The sequence below is a fragment of the Heloderma suspectum genome, chromosome 2 (assembly GCF_057233095.1).
Source record: "Heloderma suspectum isolate Gila_16-S chromosome 2, 16-S_ref, whole genome shotgun sequence".
Classification (NCBI taxonomy): domain Eukaryota; kingdom Metazoa; phylum Chordata; class Lepidosauria; order Squamata; family Helodermatidae; genus Heloderma; species Heloderma suspectum.
Window position 1 is genome coordinate 73,190,746 of NC_139459.1, and position 12,351 is coordinate 73,203,096.

At 38.8% G+C, this 12,351-nt stretch overlaps 1 protein-coding gene across 4 annotated transcripts in view; it reads left to right on the forward strand.

Moving 5' to 3' along the window:
• The window catches only part of APC (APC regulator of Wnt signaling pathway), a 115,071-nt gene extending 104,213 nt beyond the window's left edge, over positions 1–10,858 (forward strand). For all 4 annotated transcript variants that reach the window (XM_084833870.1, XM_084833872.1, XM_084833873.1 and 1 more), the window contains one exon: positions 711–10,858. In XM_084833870.1, the coding sequence (XP_084689996.1) occupies positions 711–7,287 (6,577 nt within the window). In that variant the 3' untranslated portion in view covers positions 7,288–10,858. The remainder of the gene's footprint in view (positions 1–710) is intronic.
• Positions 10,859–12,351: the final 1,493 nt, after the last annotated feature.

The following is a 12,351-nucleotide window of genomic DNA, read 5'->3' on the forward strand; positions in this document are numbered from 1 at the left end:
AGGTAGTAAAGACCATTCAGACTGACATTCCATGAAGTTGTAAGGGCTGCTTCCAGAAGGTAGACTGTAACAAATCTCCCTGAAATTGGTGGTTTCCCTGATTTGGTGTGGGGGAAAGGGTTCATCTCTGAAACAGGGGTCATGATTTGTCAGGGGGAGATCTGGGGCAGAAATGTTTTTTGGGGGATGGGATGTTATGGAGGAGCAGGCAGCATATACAGTGACAGCTTCCTATCTTCCCTACTTCATATTTTAATTTTAAGAAAAAGGTTGAAAGTGTCTTCAGTTGTGGCAGGAGAGAGTCTCCTGCTGCCACTGAAAAGAAAAAAGGAGGAGGAGGAGGGAGGACAGGAAGCTGCCTCTGTTGCTGCAATGGTTAGTGGCTCCTTCCCTCTGAAACATTGCCTCTCCCCTGAAAATGTTTCATTGCCCATGCCTAAATTAAAATTGAAATGGCTGCCTCAACTTGGCACCTGAGAACCAGGATGATTAATTGGGGGCAACAGTTTCAATACAGTCATACAGTGTTTGTGTACACAAATAAACTTCTTTGGATCATGTCTTTAAATGGATTGACAACCCTGTATACCATTCATATGCTTAAGGACCATATAATCAGCAGAAAATAAACAGTGATAAATTATATGGGTTTTTTTATCTTGCTAAAGTGATGTTTAGTGGGTTTTTTTATGTTCACTTCTTAATTCCAGGCAAATTCTGAGAGAGAACAGCTGCTTGCAAACCCTGTTACATCACTTGAAGTCTCACAGCTTGACAATAGTTAGTAATGCTTGTGGAACCCTGTGGAACCTCTCTGCACGGAATGCAAAGGACCAGGAAGCATTATGGGATATGGGAGCAGTTAGCATGCTCAAGAATCTCATACATTCAAAGCACAAAATGATAGCCATGGGCAGTGCTGCAGCTCTAAGGAACCTAATGGCAAACAGACCTGCAAAATATAAAGATGCTAACATCATGTCTCCAGGTTCAAGTTTGCCATCTCTTCATGTCAGAAAGCAAAAAGCACTGGAAGCGGAGTTAGATGCTCAACATTTATCTGAGACTTTTGACAACATTGATAACTTAAGTCCCAAAACATCTCACCGTAATAAGCAAAGACATAAACAGAATCTTTACAGTGAATATGTTTTAGATGGTAATCGACATGAAGATGGAGTCTGCAGGTCAGAGAATTTTAATAGTGGTAACATGATGGTGCTTCCGCCTTATTTAAACACTACAGTGTTGCCTGGCTCCTCTTCTTCAAGCAGAGGAAATACAGAGGGTTCTCGGTCTGAAAAGGACAGGAGCTTGGACAGAGAGCGTGCAGTCGGATTAAGCAGTTATCATTCAGGAACAGAAAATTCTGGAAGCTCTTCTAAACGAATAGGAATGCAGGTTTCTACTGCTGCAGCTCAAATTTCTAAAGTAATGGAAGAAGTAACAAGTATGCATATTCCACAAGAAGAGAGAAGCAATGGATCTCTAAATGAAATGCACTGTTTGTCAGAAGATAGGAATGCTTTAAGAAGAACATCCACTGTCCATTCTCACACAAATAATTACAACTTTCCTAAGACTGAGAACAGGACATGTCCTGTACCTTACGCAAAAGTAGAGTATAAAAGAGCTTCTAATGATAGCTTAAACAGTGTCAGTAGCAGTGATGGGTATGGTAAAAGAGGACAAATGAAGCCTATTGAATCTTATTCTGAAGATGAAGAAAGTAAATTTTGCAGTTATGGACAGTATCCTGCTGATTTAGCCCATAAAATACACAGTGCTAATCATATGGATGACAATGATGGAGAACTCGATACTCCAATAAACTATAGTCTGAAATATTCTGATGAGCAGTTAAATTCTGGAAGGCAAAGTCCATCACAGAATGAAAGATGGGCAAGACCAAAACACATAATAGAAGAGGAAATAAAGCAAAATGAGCAAAGACAGTCGAGAAGTCAAAGTGGAGCATATCCTGTATATGCTGAGAGTGGTGATAATAAACACATGAGTTACCAGTCAGCTTTTGCACAGCCAGAATGTGTGTCTCCTTTCAGATCAAGAGAATCCAACAGTTCAGAACAAAACAGAGTAGGCTGCAGTCACGGAATTAATCCAAAAGTGAACCAGTCCTTATGTCAAGTTGATGATTACGAGGATGATAAGCCAACCAATTATAGTGAGCGTTACTCTGAGGAAGAACAGCATGAGGAAGGAGATCATCCAACAAATTATAGCATAAAATACAGTGAAGAGGAGCACCATGTAGATCAGCCTATTGACTACAGTCTCAAATATTCAACAGATGCTCCTTCTTCTGCACAGAAGCCATCTTTTTCTTTTTCAAAGAGTCCATCAGTACAGAGTACTAAAACAGATCATATTTCATCAAGCAGTGGAAATACATCAACTTCTGCTGGCTCCAAGAGACATAACCAACTTCATCCAAATTCTGCTCAGAGTAGAGCGGGTCACACTCAGAAGCCTGCATCTTGCAAAGCACCCTCCATCAACCAGGAAACAATACAAACCTATTGTGTGGAAGATACACCAATATGTTTTTCAAGATGTAGCTCTCTGTCATCTTTGTCATCAGCTGAAGATGAAACGGGCCGTGATCAAGCCACACGTGTAGCAGATACTGATAACTCTCTGAAGATAGTGGGAATGAAAGAAAATAGTGGGAGTCTGTCTGCAGCAGGCACAGTAAATGAAACCTCATCAGCCTCTCACCACATTAGAACAAAAACAAGCAGACTTCAGGCTTCTAGTCTATCTCCTTCTGATTCAGCGAGACATAAAGCTGTTGAGTTTTCTTCAGGTGCCAAATCTCCTTCAAAAAGTGGTGCTCAGACTCCTAAGAGCCCACCAGAACATTATGTGCAGGAGACCCCACTCATGTTTAGTAGGTGCACCTCTGTAAGTTCCTTGGATAGTTTTGAGAGCCGTTCAATTGCTAGCTCTGTTCAGAGTGAGCCTTGCAGTGGGATGGTAAGTGGTATTATAAGCCCAAGTGATCTTCCAGATAGTCCTGGGCAAACAATGCCACCAAGCAGAAGTAAAACCCCACCTCCTGCACAAGTGACACAAGTAAAGAGAGAAGCAGCCAAAACTAAAGTACCCAATACTGAAAAAAGAGAATCTGGACCAAGGCAAACAGCTGTAAATACAGCTGTTCAAAGAGTGCAGGTGTTGCAAGATGCAGACACTTTGCTACATTTTGCTACAGAAAGTACACCAGATGGGTTTTCTTGTTCATCAAGCCTAAGTGCTTTGAGTCTTGATGAACCATTTATACAAAAAGATGTAGAGTTGAGAATAATGCCCCCTGTACATGAAAATGACCATGGCAATGAAGCAGAACTTGAACAGCCAAATGATACAAAGGATAATCAAGAGAAGAAGACAGAAACGCCCACAGAAACTGAAAAAGATATACTGGATGATTCAGATGAAGATGATATTGAAATATTGGAGGAATGTATTATTTCTGCGATGCCAACAAAATCGTCACGTAAATCCAAAAAACCTTCACAGATAACTGCTTCAAAAATACCTCCACCTGTAGCCAGGAAACCGAGCCAGCTGCCTGTGTATAAACTTCTCCCTTCTCAGAGCAGATTACATTCTCAAAAGCATGTTAGCTTTACACCTGGAGATGATATGCCACGTGTTTATTGTGTTGAGGGAACACCAATAAACTTCTCAACAGCTACATCCCTTAGTGATCTCACAATAGAATCGCCACCAAACGAATTGGTTAGTACAGAAACTGCTGGTACAGGGATGGAATCAGCTGAATTTGAAAAGAGAGATACCATTCCCACAGAAGGCAGAAGTACTGATGATACTCATGGGGGAAAAAATTCAACTGGGGCTACTGTTGGGTTGGATGATGACAAAGCAGAAGAAGGTGATGATATTCTTGCCGAATGTATTAATTCTGCTATGCCAAAAGGGAAAAGCCACAAGCCTTTCAGAGTGAAAAAGATAATGGATCAAATCCAGCAAGCATCTACATCCTCACCAGTAAATACTAAAAATCAACTGGAAGTTGAGAAAAAGAAACCAACATCACCAGTAAAACCCATGCCCCAAAGTAATGAATACAGAACACGCTTACGAAAAGCCACAGATCCAAAAAATAATTTTACTAGTGAAAGGACCCATGCAGACAACAAAGATACAAAGAAACAAAACCTTAAAAATAACTCAAGGGACTTTAATGATAAACTTCCAAATAATGAAGAGCGTACCAGAGGAAGTTTTGCATTTGATTCTCCCCACCATTACACTCCAATTGAGGGAACTCCATATTGTTTTTCAAGAAATGACTCCTTGAGTTCTTTAGACTTTGATGACGATGTGGATCTTTCAAGGGAAAAGGCAGAACTGAGAAAAGGGAAGGAAAGTGAAATTAAATCCAGCACTAATACAGAACAGATCTCAAACCAACAGTCAGTCAGCAGAACACAAGCTTGCCAAAAACACACTCCAACAGGAAGAAATCAGCCGAAACCCTCAGTGCAGAAACAGACCCCTTTCTCTCAGTCATCAAAAGATATTGCAGATAGGAGTGCAGCTACAGATGAGAAAACACAAAATTTTGCAATAGAAAATACTCCTGTTTGTTTCTCTCGTAATTCTTCTCTGAGTTCTCTCAGTGATATTGATCAAGAAAACAACAACAAAGAAAGTGAACCTATAGAACAAATAGAACTGTCTGATGCACAGATAGAATCAAGTAGACCACAAGTTTCTGGCTATGCTCCTAAATCATTTCATGTTGAAGACACTCCTGTATGTTTTTCAAGGAACAGTTCCCTTAGTTCTCTTAGCATTGACTCAGAAGATGATCTTTTGCAGGAATGTATTAGTTCTGCCATGCCTAAAAAGAAAAAGCCTTCAAGAACAAAAGGGGACAGTGAAAAAAATAGCTCTAGAAACATGGGAGGCATTTTGGCAGAAGACCTGACGTTAGATCTGAAAGATATCCAAAGGCCTGATTCAGAGCATGGTTTCTCACCAGATTCAGAGAACTTTGACTGGAAAGCTATTCAGGAAGGTGCAAATTCTATAGTTAGCAGCTTGCATCAAGCTGCTGCTGCAGCATCACTATCTAGGCAAGCTTCATCAGACTCTGATTCAATTCTTTCCTTAAAATCTGGAATTTCCTTAGGATCACCTTTTCATCTTACACCAGACCAAGAAGAAAAACCTTTTACTAGTAATAAGGGTCCAAGAATTATTAAGCCAGGAGAGAAAGGTACACTGGAAACTAAGAAAGTGGACTCTGAAAATAAAGGTATCAAAGGAGGAAAGAAAGTGTATAAAAGTATGATTACCGGTAAAGCACGTTCTAATTCTGAACTTACAAGTCACTTGAAACAGCCTTTGCAAACAAATATGCCCTCAATCTCCCGAGGTAGGACAATGATTCATATTCCTGGAGTTCGAAATAGCTCTTCAAGCACAAGTCCAGTGTCTAAAAAAGGGCCACAACTAAAGAGTACAGCCTCCAAAAGCCCTAACGAAAGCCAGAGTTCCACTAGTTCTCCCAGAGTAACCAAACCATCTGTGAAATCTGAGCCAAACCCTGTATCCAGGCAGCCATCTCAACAGGGTGGATCAAGTAAAGGACCTTCTAGGTCAGGATCTAGAGATACTACACCTTCTAGACCACAACAGCAACCTTTAACCAGGCCTCTACAGTCTCCCGGCCGAAATTCAGTTTCACCAGGCAGAAATGGCATAAGTCCACCTAATAAACTCTCCCAACTGCCAAGAACATCATCTCCAAGTACAGCTTCCACCAAGTCTTCAGGTTCAGGAAGAATGGCATACACATCACCAGGCAGACAGATGAGCCAACAAACTGTGGCAAAACAAACAGGGTTGCCTAAAGGTACCAGTGGCATTCCTAGAAGTGAATCTGCCTCAAAAGGGTTAAACCAAGTTTCTGGTATCAGTGGATCAAACAAAAAGGTTGAATTATCTAGAATGTCATCAGCCAAGTCTAGTGGAAGTGAATCTGACAGATCAGAGAGACCTGTTCTAGTGCGCCAGTCAACTTTTATTAAAGAAACTCCAAGTCCCACTCTAAGAAGGAAATTAGAAGAGTCTGCCTCATTTGAATCTTTGTCTCCTTCCAGACCAGATTCTCCCACCCAGTCCCAAACACAGACCCCAGTTTTAAGTCCATCACTTCCTGACATGTCTTTATCTACTCATTCAGCCATCCAAGCTAGTGGTTGGCGAAAGTTGCCTCCTAACCTGAGCCCTTCTTTAGAATACAATGATGGGAGGCCAACAAAACGGCATGATATAACTCGATCTCACTCTGAGAGTCCTTCCAGACTGCCAATTAACAGATCAGGGACATGGAAGCGTGAGCACAGTAAACATTCCTCATCACTTCCTCGTGTAAGCACTTGGCGAAGGACTGGAAGCTCTTCCTCAATTCTTTCAGCTTCTTCAGAATCCAGTGAAAAGGCAAAAAGTGAAGATGAAAAGCAGCATGTAAGTTCTTTTTCTGGACTCAAACAAGCTAAAGATAGTCAAGCACCAACAAAAGGTACTTGGAGAAAGATAAAGGAAAATGAAATTCCTCAGATAATGACAAGTCCACCTCAGAATATCTCGTCAGGTGCTGCTAATGGTGCTGATTCAAAAACTTTAATTTACCAGATGGCACCTGCTGTCTCCAAGACAGAGGATGTATGGGTGAGGATTGAGGACTGTCCTATTAATAATCCTAGATCTGGAAAATCTCCCACAGGAAACACTCCCCCCATTATTGACAGTGTTTCAGAAAAAGGGAATGTGAATAGTAAAGATTCTAAAGAACTTCATGGAAAACAAAATGCAGGGAATGGAAATGTCCCTGTTCGCACCATGGGGTTAGAAAATCATCTGAATTCATATATTCAAGCTGACAGTGCAGACAAGAAAGGAACTGAAACAAAACCTGTGCTAAGCAATCCTATCCCTGCCCCGGAGACTAATGAAAGCACTGTTAATGAACGTACACCATTCAGTTCCAGCAGCTCAAGCAAACACAGTTCGCCCAGTGGTGCTGTTGCAGCACGAGTGACTCCTTTCAACTATAATCCAAGCCCCAGAAAAAGCAGTGTGGATAATAGTTCTGTTCGGCCTTCACAGATACCAACACCAGTAAATAACAGTACAAAAAAACGAGATTCAAAGACTGAAAACACAGATTCAAATGGCGCTCAAAGCCCTAAGCGCCATTCTGGATCCTACCTGGTGACTTCTGTTTAATGAAAGATTCTGATGTATTATGCTATATGTGGAACTTTTTAATGAAACTATACATTTTTTCGTGTTGTAAATAACTTTGATTCTTGTAGAGGTCCTTGTTCTGGAAGCCATATTTGATATTCTTTGTCTTCACTGATATATTTGAGGGATTCTGGATTGATAATTTAGCAATAAAATTGCTAAAGCGATTATATTTGTACAGTATGTTTTACATAAATTTAATTAACATCCCATACCTTTAATTGTTTTGATGGGGTGGGGGATTCAGGAAAGATGAACAGAGATTAAAAGAAATAATACTATTGCTGTATCACTCATTTCTAGATTAGCAAAATGACTAAACTACATCAGGGAGAAATTGGTATTTATGCAAAAAAACTTTAAAATACTCCATCTTAGTATTTGTGAAGCCACCTAACCTTATAATTAATCATGTGGCTGTGAAATTCACAGTAATATGGTTTCTGCTGAACAAGCCTGTTTTTTCTGCATGGATAGAACTGATGGTTCATTTTCTGAAATGATTAACATTTCTGTGGTCACATAACGTGCATAGATAGTTATGGTGTAATGATTACCTTTTGGTTTTGTGCTCTGCAAAAAGAAAAAGAAAAAAGGCAATCCGTGTATGTGTAAACCTTGAACAAAATTATTTTACCAGAACTAGATTTTAACTGACAGTAGGTAGGATTTTTGCTATGCCGTAACTTGTTGTATATTCTGGTATTTGAGGTGAGATGGCTGCTCTTTTATTGAGACATGGGTGAGGTCTCAACAGAACTAATTGAACATTTCAGAATAAATTATTACTGTATGTACATTCTGTTGTGTGTTACTTTTGCAGTACATAAGAAGATCAATGTTTAATTTTGGTATTTTTGAGATATTCTCTTTGTATGTTGTATTAATGCACTTACTTAGAAGGCTTGTTGGGAATAATCTGTATTCTATTGAAGTCAGTGTCAACATTCACATAGGTTTTAATGAATCTGGATTGCACCCACTGCCTGTTACAGTCACACACTGGTTCTCTTCCAGTTTATGGTAGCTTTTAATACACACATAACAGCTGCAACATTTGGATAGAGCATTTACATTTTGAGTTGAGATTTTAACTGGTTCCAGATATAGAAAGAGGCTAAAAGAAGTACTTCCATAATTTTCATATTGCATAGCCTAGAATTCTATTGTGTACAAATAAGAGTTTTAGAATTCTGAAAAAACTTGGGGGAAATTTGAGATTGAAAACTTATTTCCAAGTATTTTTTTTCTTTTATTTTTTTAATTTGGGTAATACACTAGAGACTAATGTACTAAATTTACATGTCTTAGTAGAAAATAAGATTTGTACATTAAGCCGCTCTGGATAAACCAACTTTGTATTCACATATGCTTTGACTTTAGAGACCTTCATTAGACTGTTTACAACAGAAGTACTCTGCTAAACTTAAGTGCCTCTATACAACAATAGCAACATGCGTGTGCACATGGTTAATTAAGATAGTAGTAAGCAAATCAAGTGTGTATCTCAGGCTGGTTTTCATTATTACAATCATACATGTAATTGCTTGGTAGTAGGGTTCAGATTCTGCTTACAAATGTTCTCAAATATGCCAGCTTACTTGATAATACAGGGCAGTGTGTCTCACTGTATGGCACACTAGAGCAAGTGCTTTAGTGTGGATTTTACCTTTTCAAGAGATGCTAACCTACATTAAGCTAAATTGGTGTCAACAGCATGCATTTTCAAATAATTCAGTGGCCTGGTTCACGCATAACACTAAACTATGCTTTAGCATTATGAGGACGCACAGCAAGCCTTCAGCTGATGTGCTCCCCATTCTCTTCTCCTTTGGTGCCACTTCCAAGAAGAGATTGGAAGTTTCCTTTATGTTTTAGATTAACCACAGCTTAGTGTTGCATGCAAACTCTGAATTGTGATTAATGTTAACTAAGGTTAATGAAAACAAGCCAGTCTTGTAAATAATGGTTTGGAATTGACTTGTTTCCACTAAGCATAGTTAAGACAAACTGCCACTTATTTTAGTTCAGGCATCACAGCAAGCTGCAGTTAGCCTAAAACAGAAGCAAAAGCTTCCAAACTCTTCATTGCCATGCTGGAGATGTGGAGAGGCGGTAGCATGTGCCTTGTAACATTAAACCATGGCTTAGCATTATGTGCAAACACAGCCATTATGTTGTTACCTTTTTCTTAAATTCCCCCTGCCATAACATCACATAGATGGGTTGGTCAGTCCAATAATGCTTTGAAATTCCACCTGCAAGAACAGGGTTCTTTCTATATAATAATCCTTAAAATCCCTGTTTAACACTATTAAGACCATAAAATATGTTGGCTTAAATGTAGGGTGTCTCCTAAAAAGTATTGTAAGAAAATAACTCCCGATTCCTGATTCTCTATTAAAAAGATTATATGTATTTCTTGTAGTCTTTGCCTTTTAACTGGGCATATTTAATGGCATACCATATTGGTAGAATATCTTACATGGACATGAGCCCTGCCTGAAATACAGTCTTTGTGATACATTTATGTATATGTTTCAGTGTACTTCATGTACAGCATCCAATACAGACCAATACGCAGGATCAGTATTTGTTCATCAGTATGATTCACTTCAGTTTCCCCTGCCTCAGCTATTGCTAAAAGAAACTGGAGAATACAGCTAGGGGGAAAGGCTACTAAGGGGGTTGCACATAACCTACTGCTGTGTCTACCAAGCTTTAATGGCAACGTTATGTCACTGATGCTGATGCTGTTAAATTTGTACTTGCTGATTACTGCTATTTTTATTTCTTCTGAATTTAATCGCTACTTTATAAGAATGATGCACCGCACAGAATGGGCAAAACAAAGTCAAGAAATTAAGATATTTTTAAATAATTCCACTGATTCTTTTACAGCTTTTCTGCTTCTTTCCCCAGCTTGGGTAATGAGAATTGTATTAATTTTCTCTACTTCCTTGATTATATGTAAAAGCCAAGAGCTTTTCTTTTGTTATTTAATTCTGACTTATACTGAAATAAACAAATAATTTGACACACCTAAGTTCATGTTTAAAAAAAAACGCCCAGGAAAAACAAATGTGCAAATTGTTAGGTTTCCTTCTTTTTATACAATAAGTATACTTTTTTGGATGGGATGTATGTGGCATATAGAAATAATTGTTTTAAAGCTGTGACCATATCTGCATTTTAGGCCTATTATTTCCCATACCTTTCCTTTTAAGAGTATTCATTGAATTGTGATCTACAATTTGTGTTTTCAGTTAATTAATTGTTCCAAGTTCTGTACTTTTATATTCTATAATATGCTTTCTCATAAACCTGTAAGTTGTTCATTACAGTTCCATTACGTACTGACAGTGTAAAAGCTCAATATTCTGATAATTTTTATATCTCTTTGATAAGCCAACCATGACATCAGAGATCTGAGGTAGTTGTTTCCAAAGTAGCATCTCTGACTATTACTATGTTTGAAAAACTTAACTTTGTATATTTTTAATGTGTGAAAGCAAAAAAATTAAAACTTGGAATTTTGTGTTTAACAGAACTTAATTCATACCTGTATAGTTGGATAACTTCTTAATTCCTCAAAGTTGCCCATGGGTCTTGTAAATTAAAATATTCCAAAGTGAGCATGTTCAGTCCAAAATTGAGTCTGTGTGTGCATGCACTACATGTACAGCTAACTACCATTAAAAAAGCATATTTAGGTGTATCCTTAATAGGTCAGTTGTATTCTTCATTAGGTCAGATTGACAAATAATTGCAAGTTCAAGATGGGCTAGATGTGGTTCTACTATAACTTAGTTTTCAGTACCTGTGAGAACGGATATTTTTGAACAGAATTAGAATAAGTAGAATGGAATCTGAGTATGATAAGCTATTTCAGGGCAAGTCCTAATCTTGGAGACAATATCTATTTTACTTTATCTGTATTATTTGCTGTGTTGAGCAAACATCCTTTTAAGTGTAAGAACCACATTTTCAAAGCTTAAAGTGTAGAAGTGTGAATGGACAATACTTTTATCTTTTATCTATAGTCTGCGTTATATCCTGGACCAAACTGCAGTGACATGTTTTATGTATAAATTCCCACTCTTTTACAAAATTAGTCTTGATGTATCGTAATATCCCTTTACCCAGAATTAGCTTCATTGAATCCTGGACCAAGAAGAGACCTTTAAAAGCTCATCTATACAGTTCCTTTCCTGTCAAGAAGGACTAAAACTCTATCCTGCTAAATTGCTTTAAAAGCAAACATGCATGTGCATGTATGATTTTATCTTTTACGAGCCCCCTTTTTATTTTGTTCCTTGACTTTAGTTAAAATAGCATTGAAAATATATTTTAATTCTTCTTCACTACTGTAAATGTACAGTGCTGCATGGTATAGCTGATCATGCTTCACTGGTCCGTTTCTAGCACCAACATGCTTCAGGATTTGCTATCCTCTGTCTGCATTTGTACGTGTGAAACCTGGAATTAGAACTACTACTCTAGTAGAGTCATGAAGATGGAACAATGAAGTGTGTGGATTGGATCCAGAGTAACAAAGCAGTCCTAAACGTGGGGTGGTGGGCTGGGCAGGGAAGTGAAGTGAAGTAGTGTACAATCTGCCATTTGTACCAGCCAAGACAGGAGGTAGGTGGAGTGGTTATTTCTGAAAATAGGCTTGGCAGATCTTTGTTGTGAATTTCCCCATTACAACCAATGCAGGGGGTGGGGAGAGGTGGGACTGAATTTGGGACTGCATGAGGGAAAGAAGGAACTTTGGATCTAATGGATCCAAAGCTGCCTCTGACCCTCCCCTGGAATTCCCCATTTTGGTGCCTACTACAAGCAGAAACACCTCCAGCAGTACATACATGCCTATGGAGCTCTCCGTAGATGTATTGTGGGCCTTTATGGCAGATGTCTTCCCCCCCCCCGCCACCCCTGACTCCACTGGTGGAACTTCTTTCTGTTAGGGGTACTTCTGCCTCATCTGGTCTCCAGCCAGTGGATCTATAGGTTAGGGTAGCACTGTAAGATAGTCACACT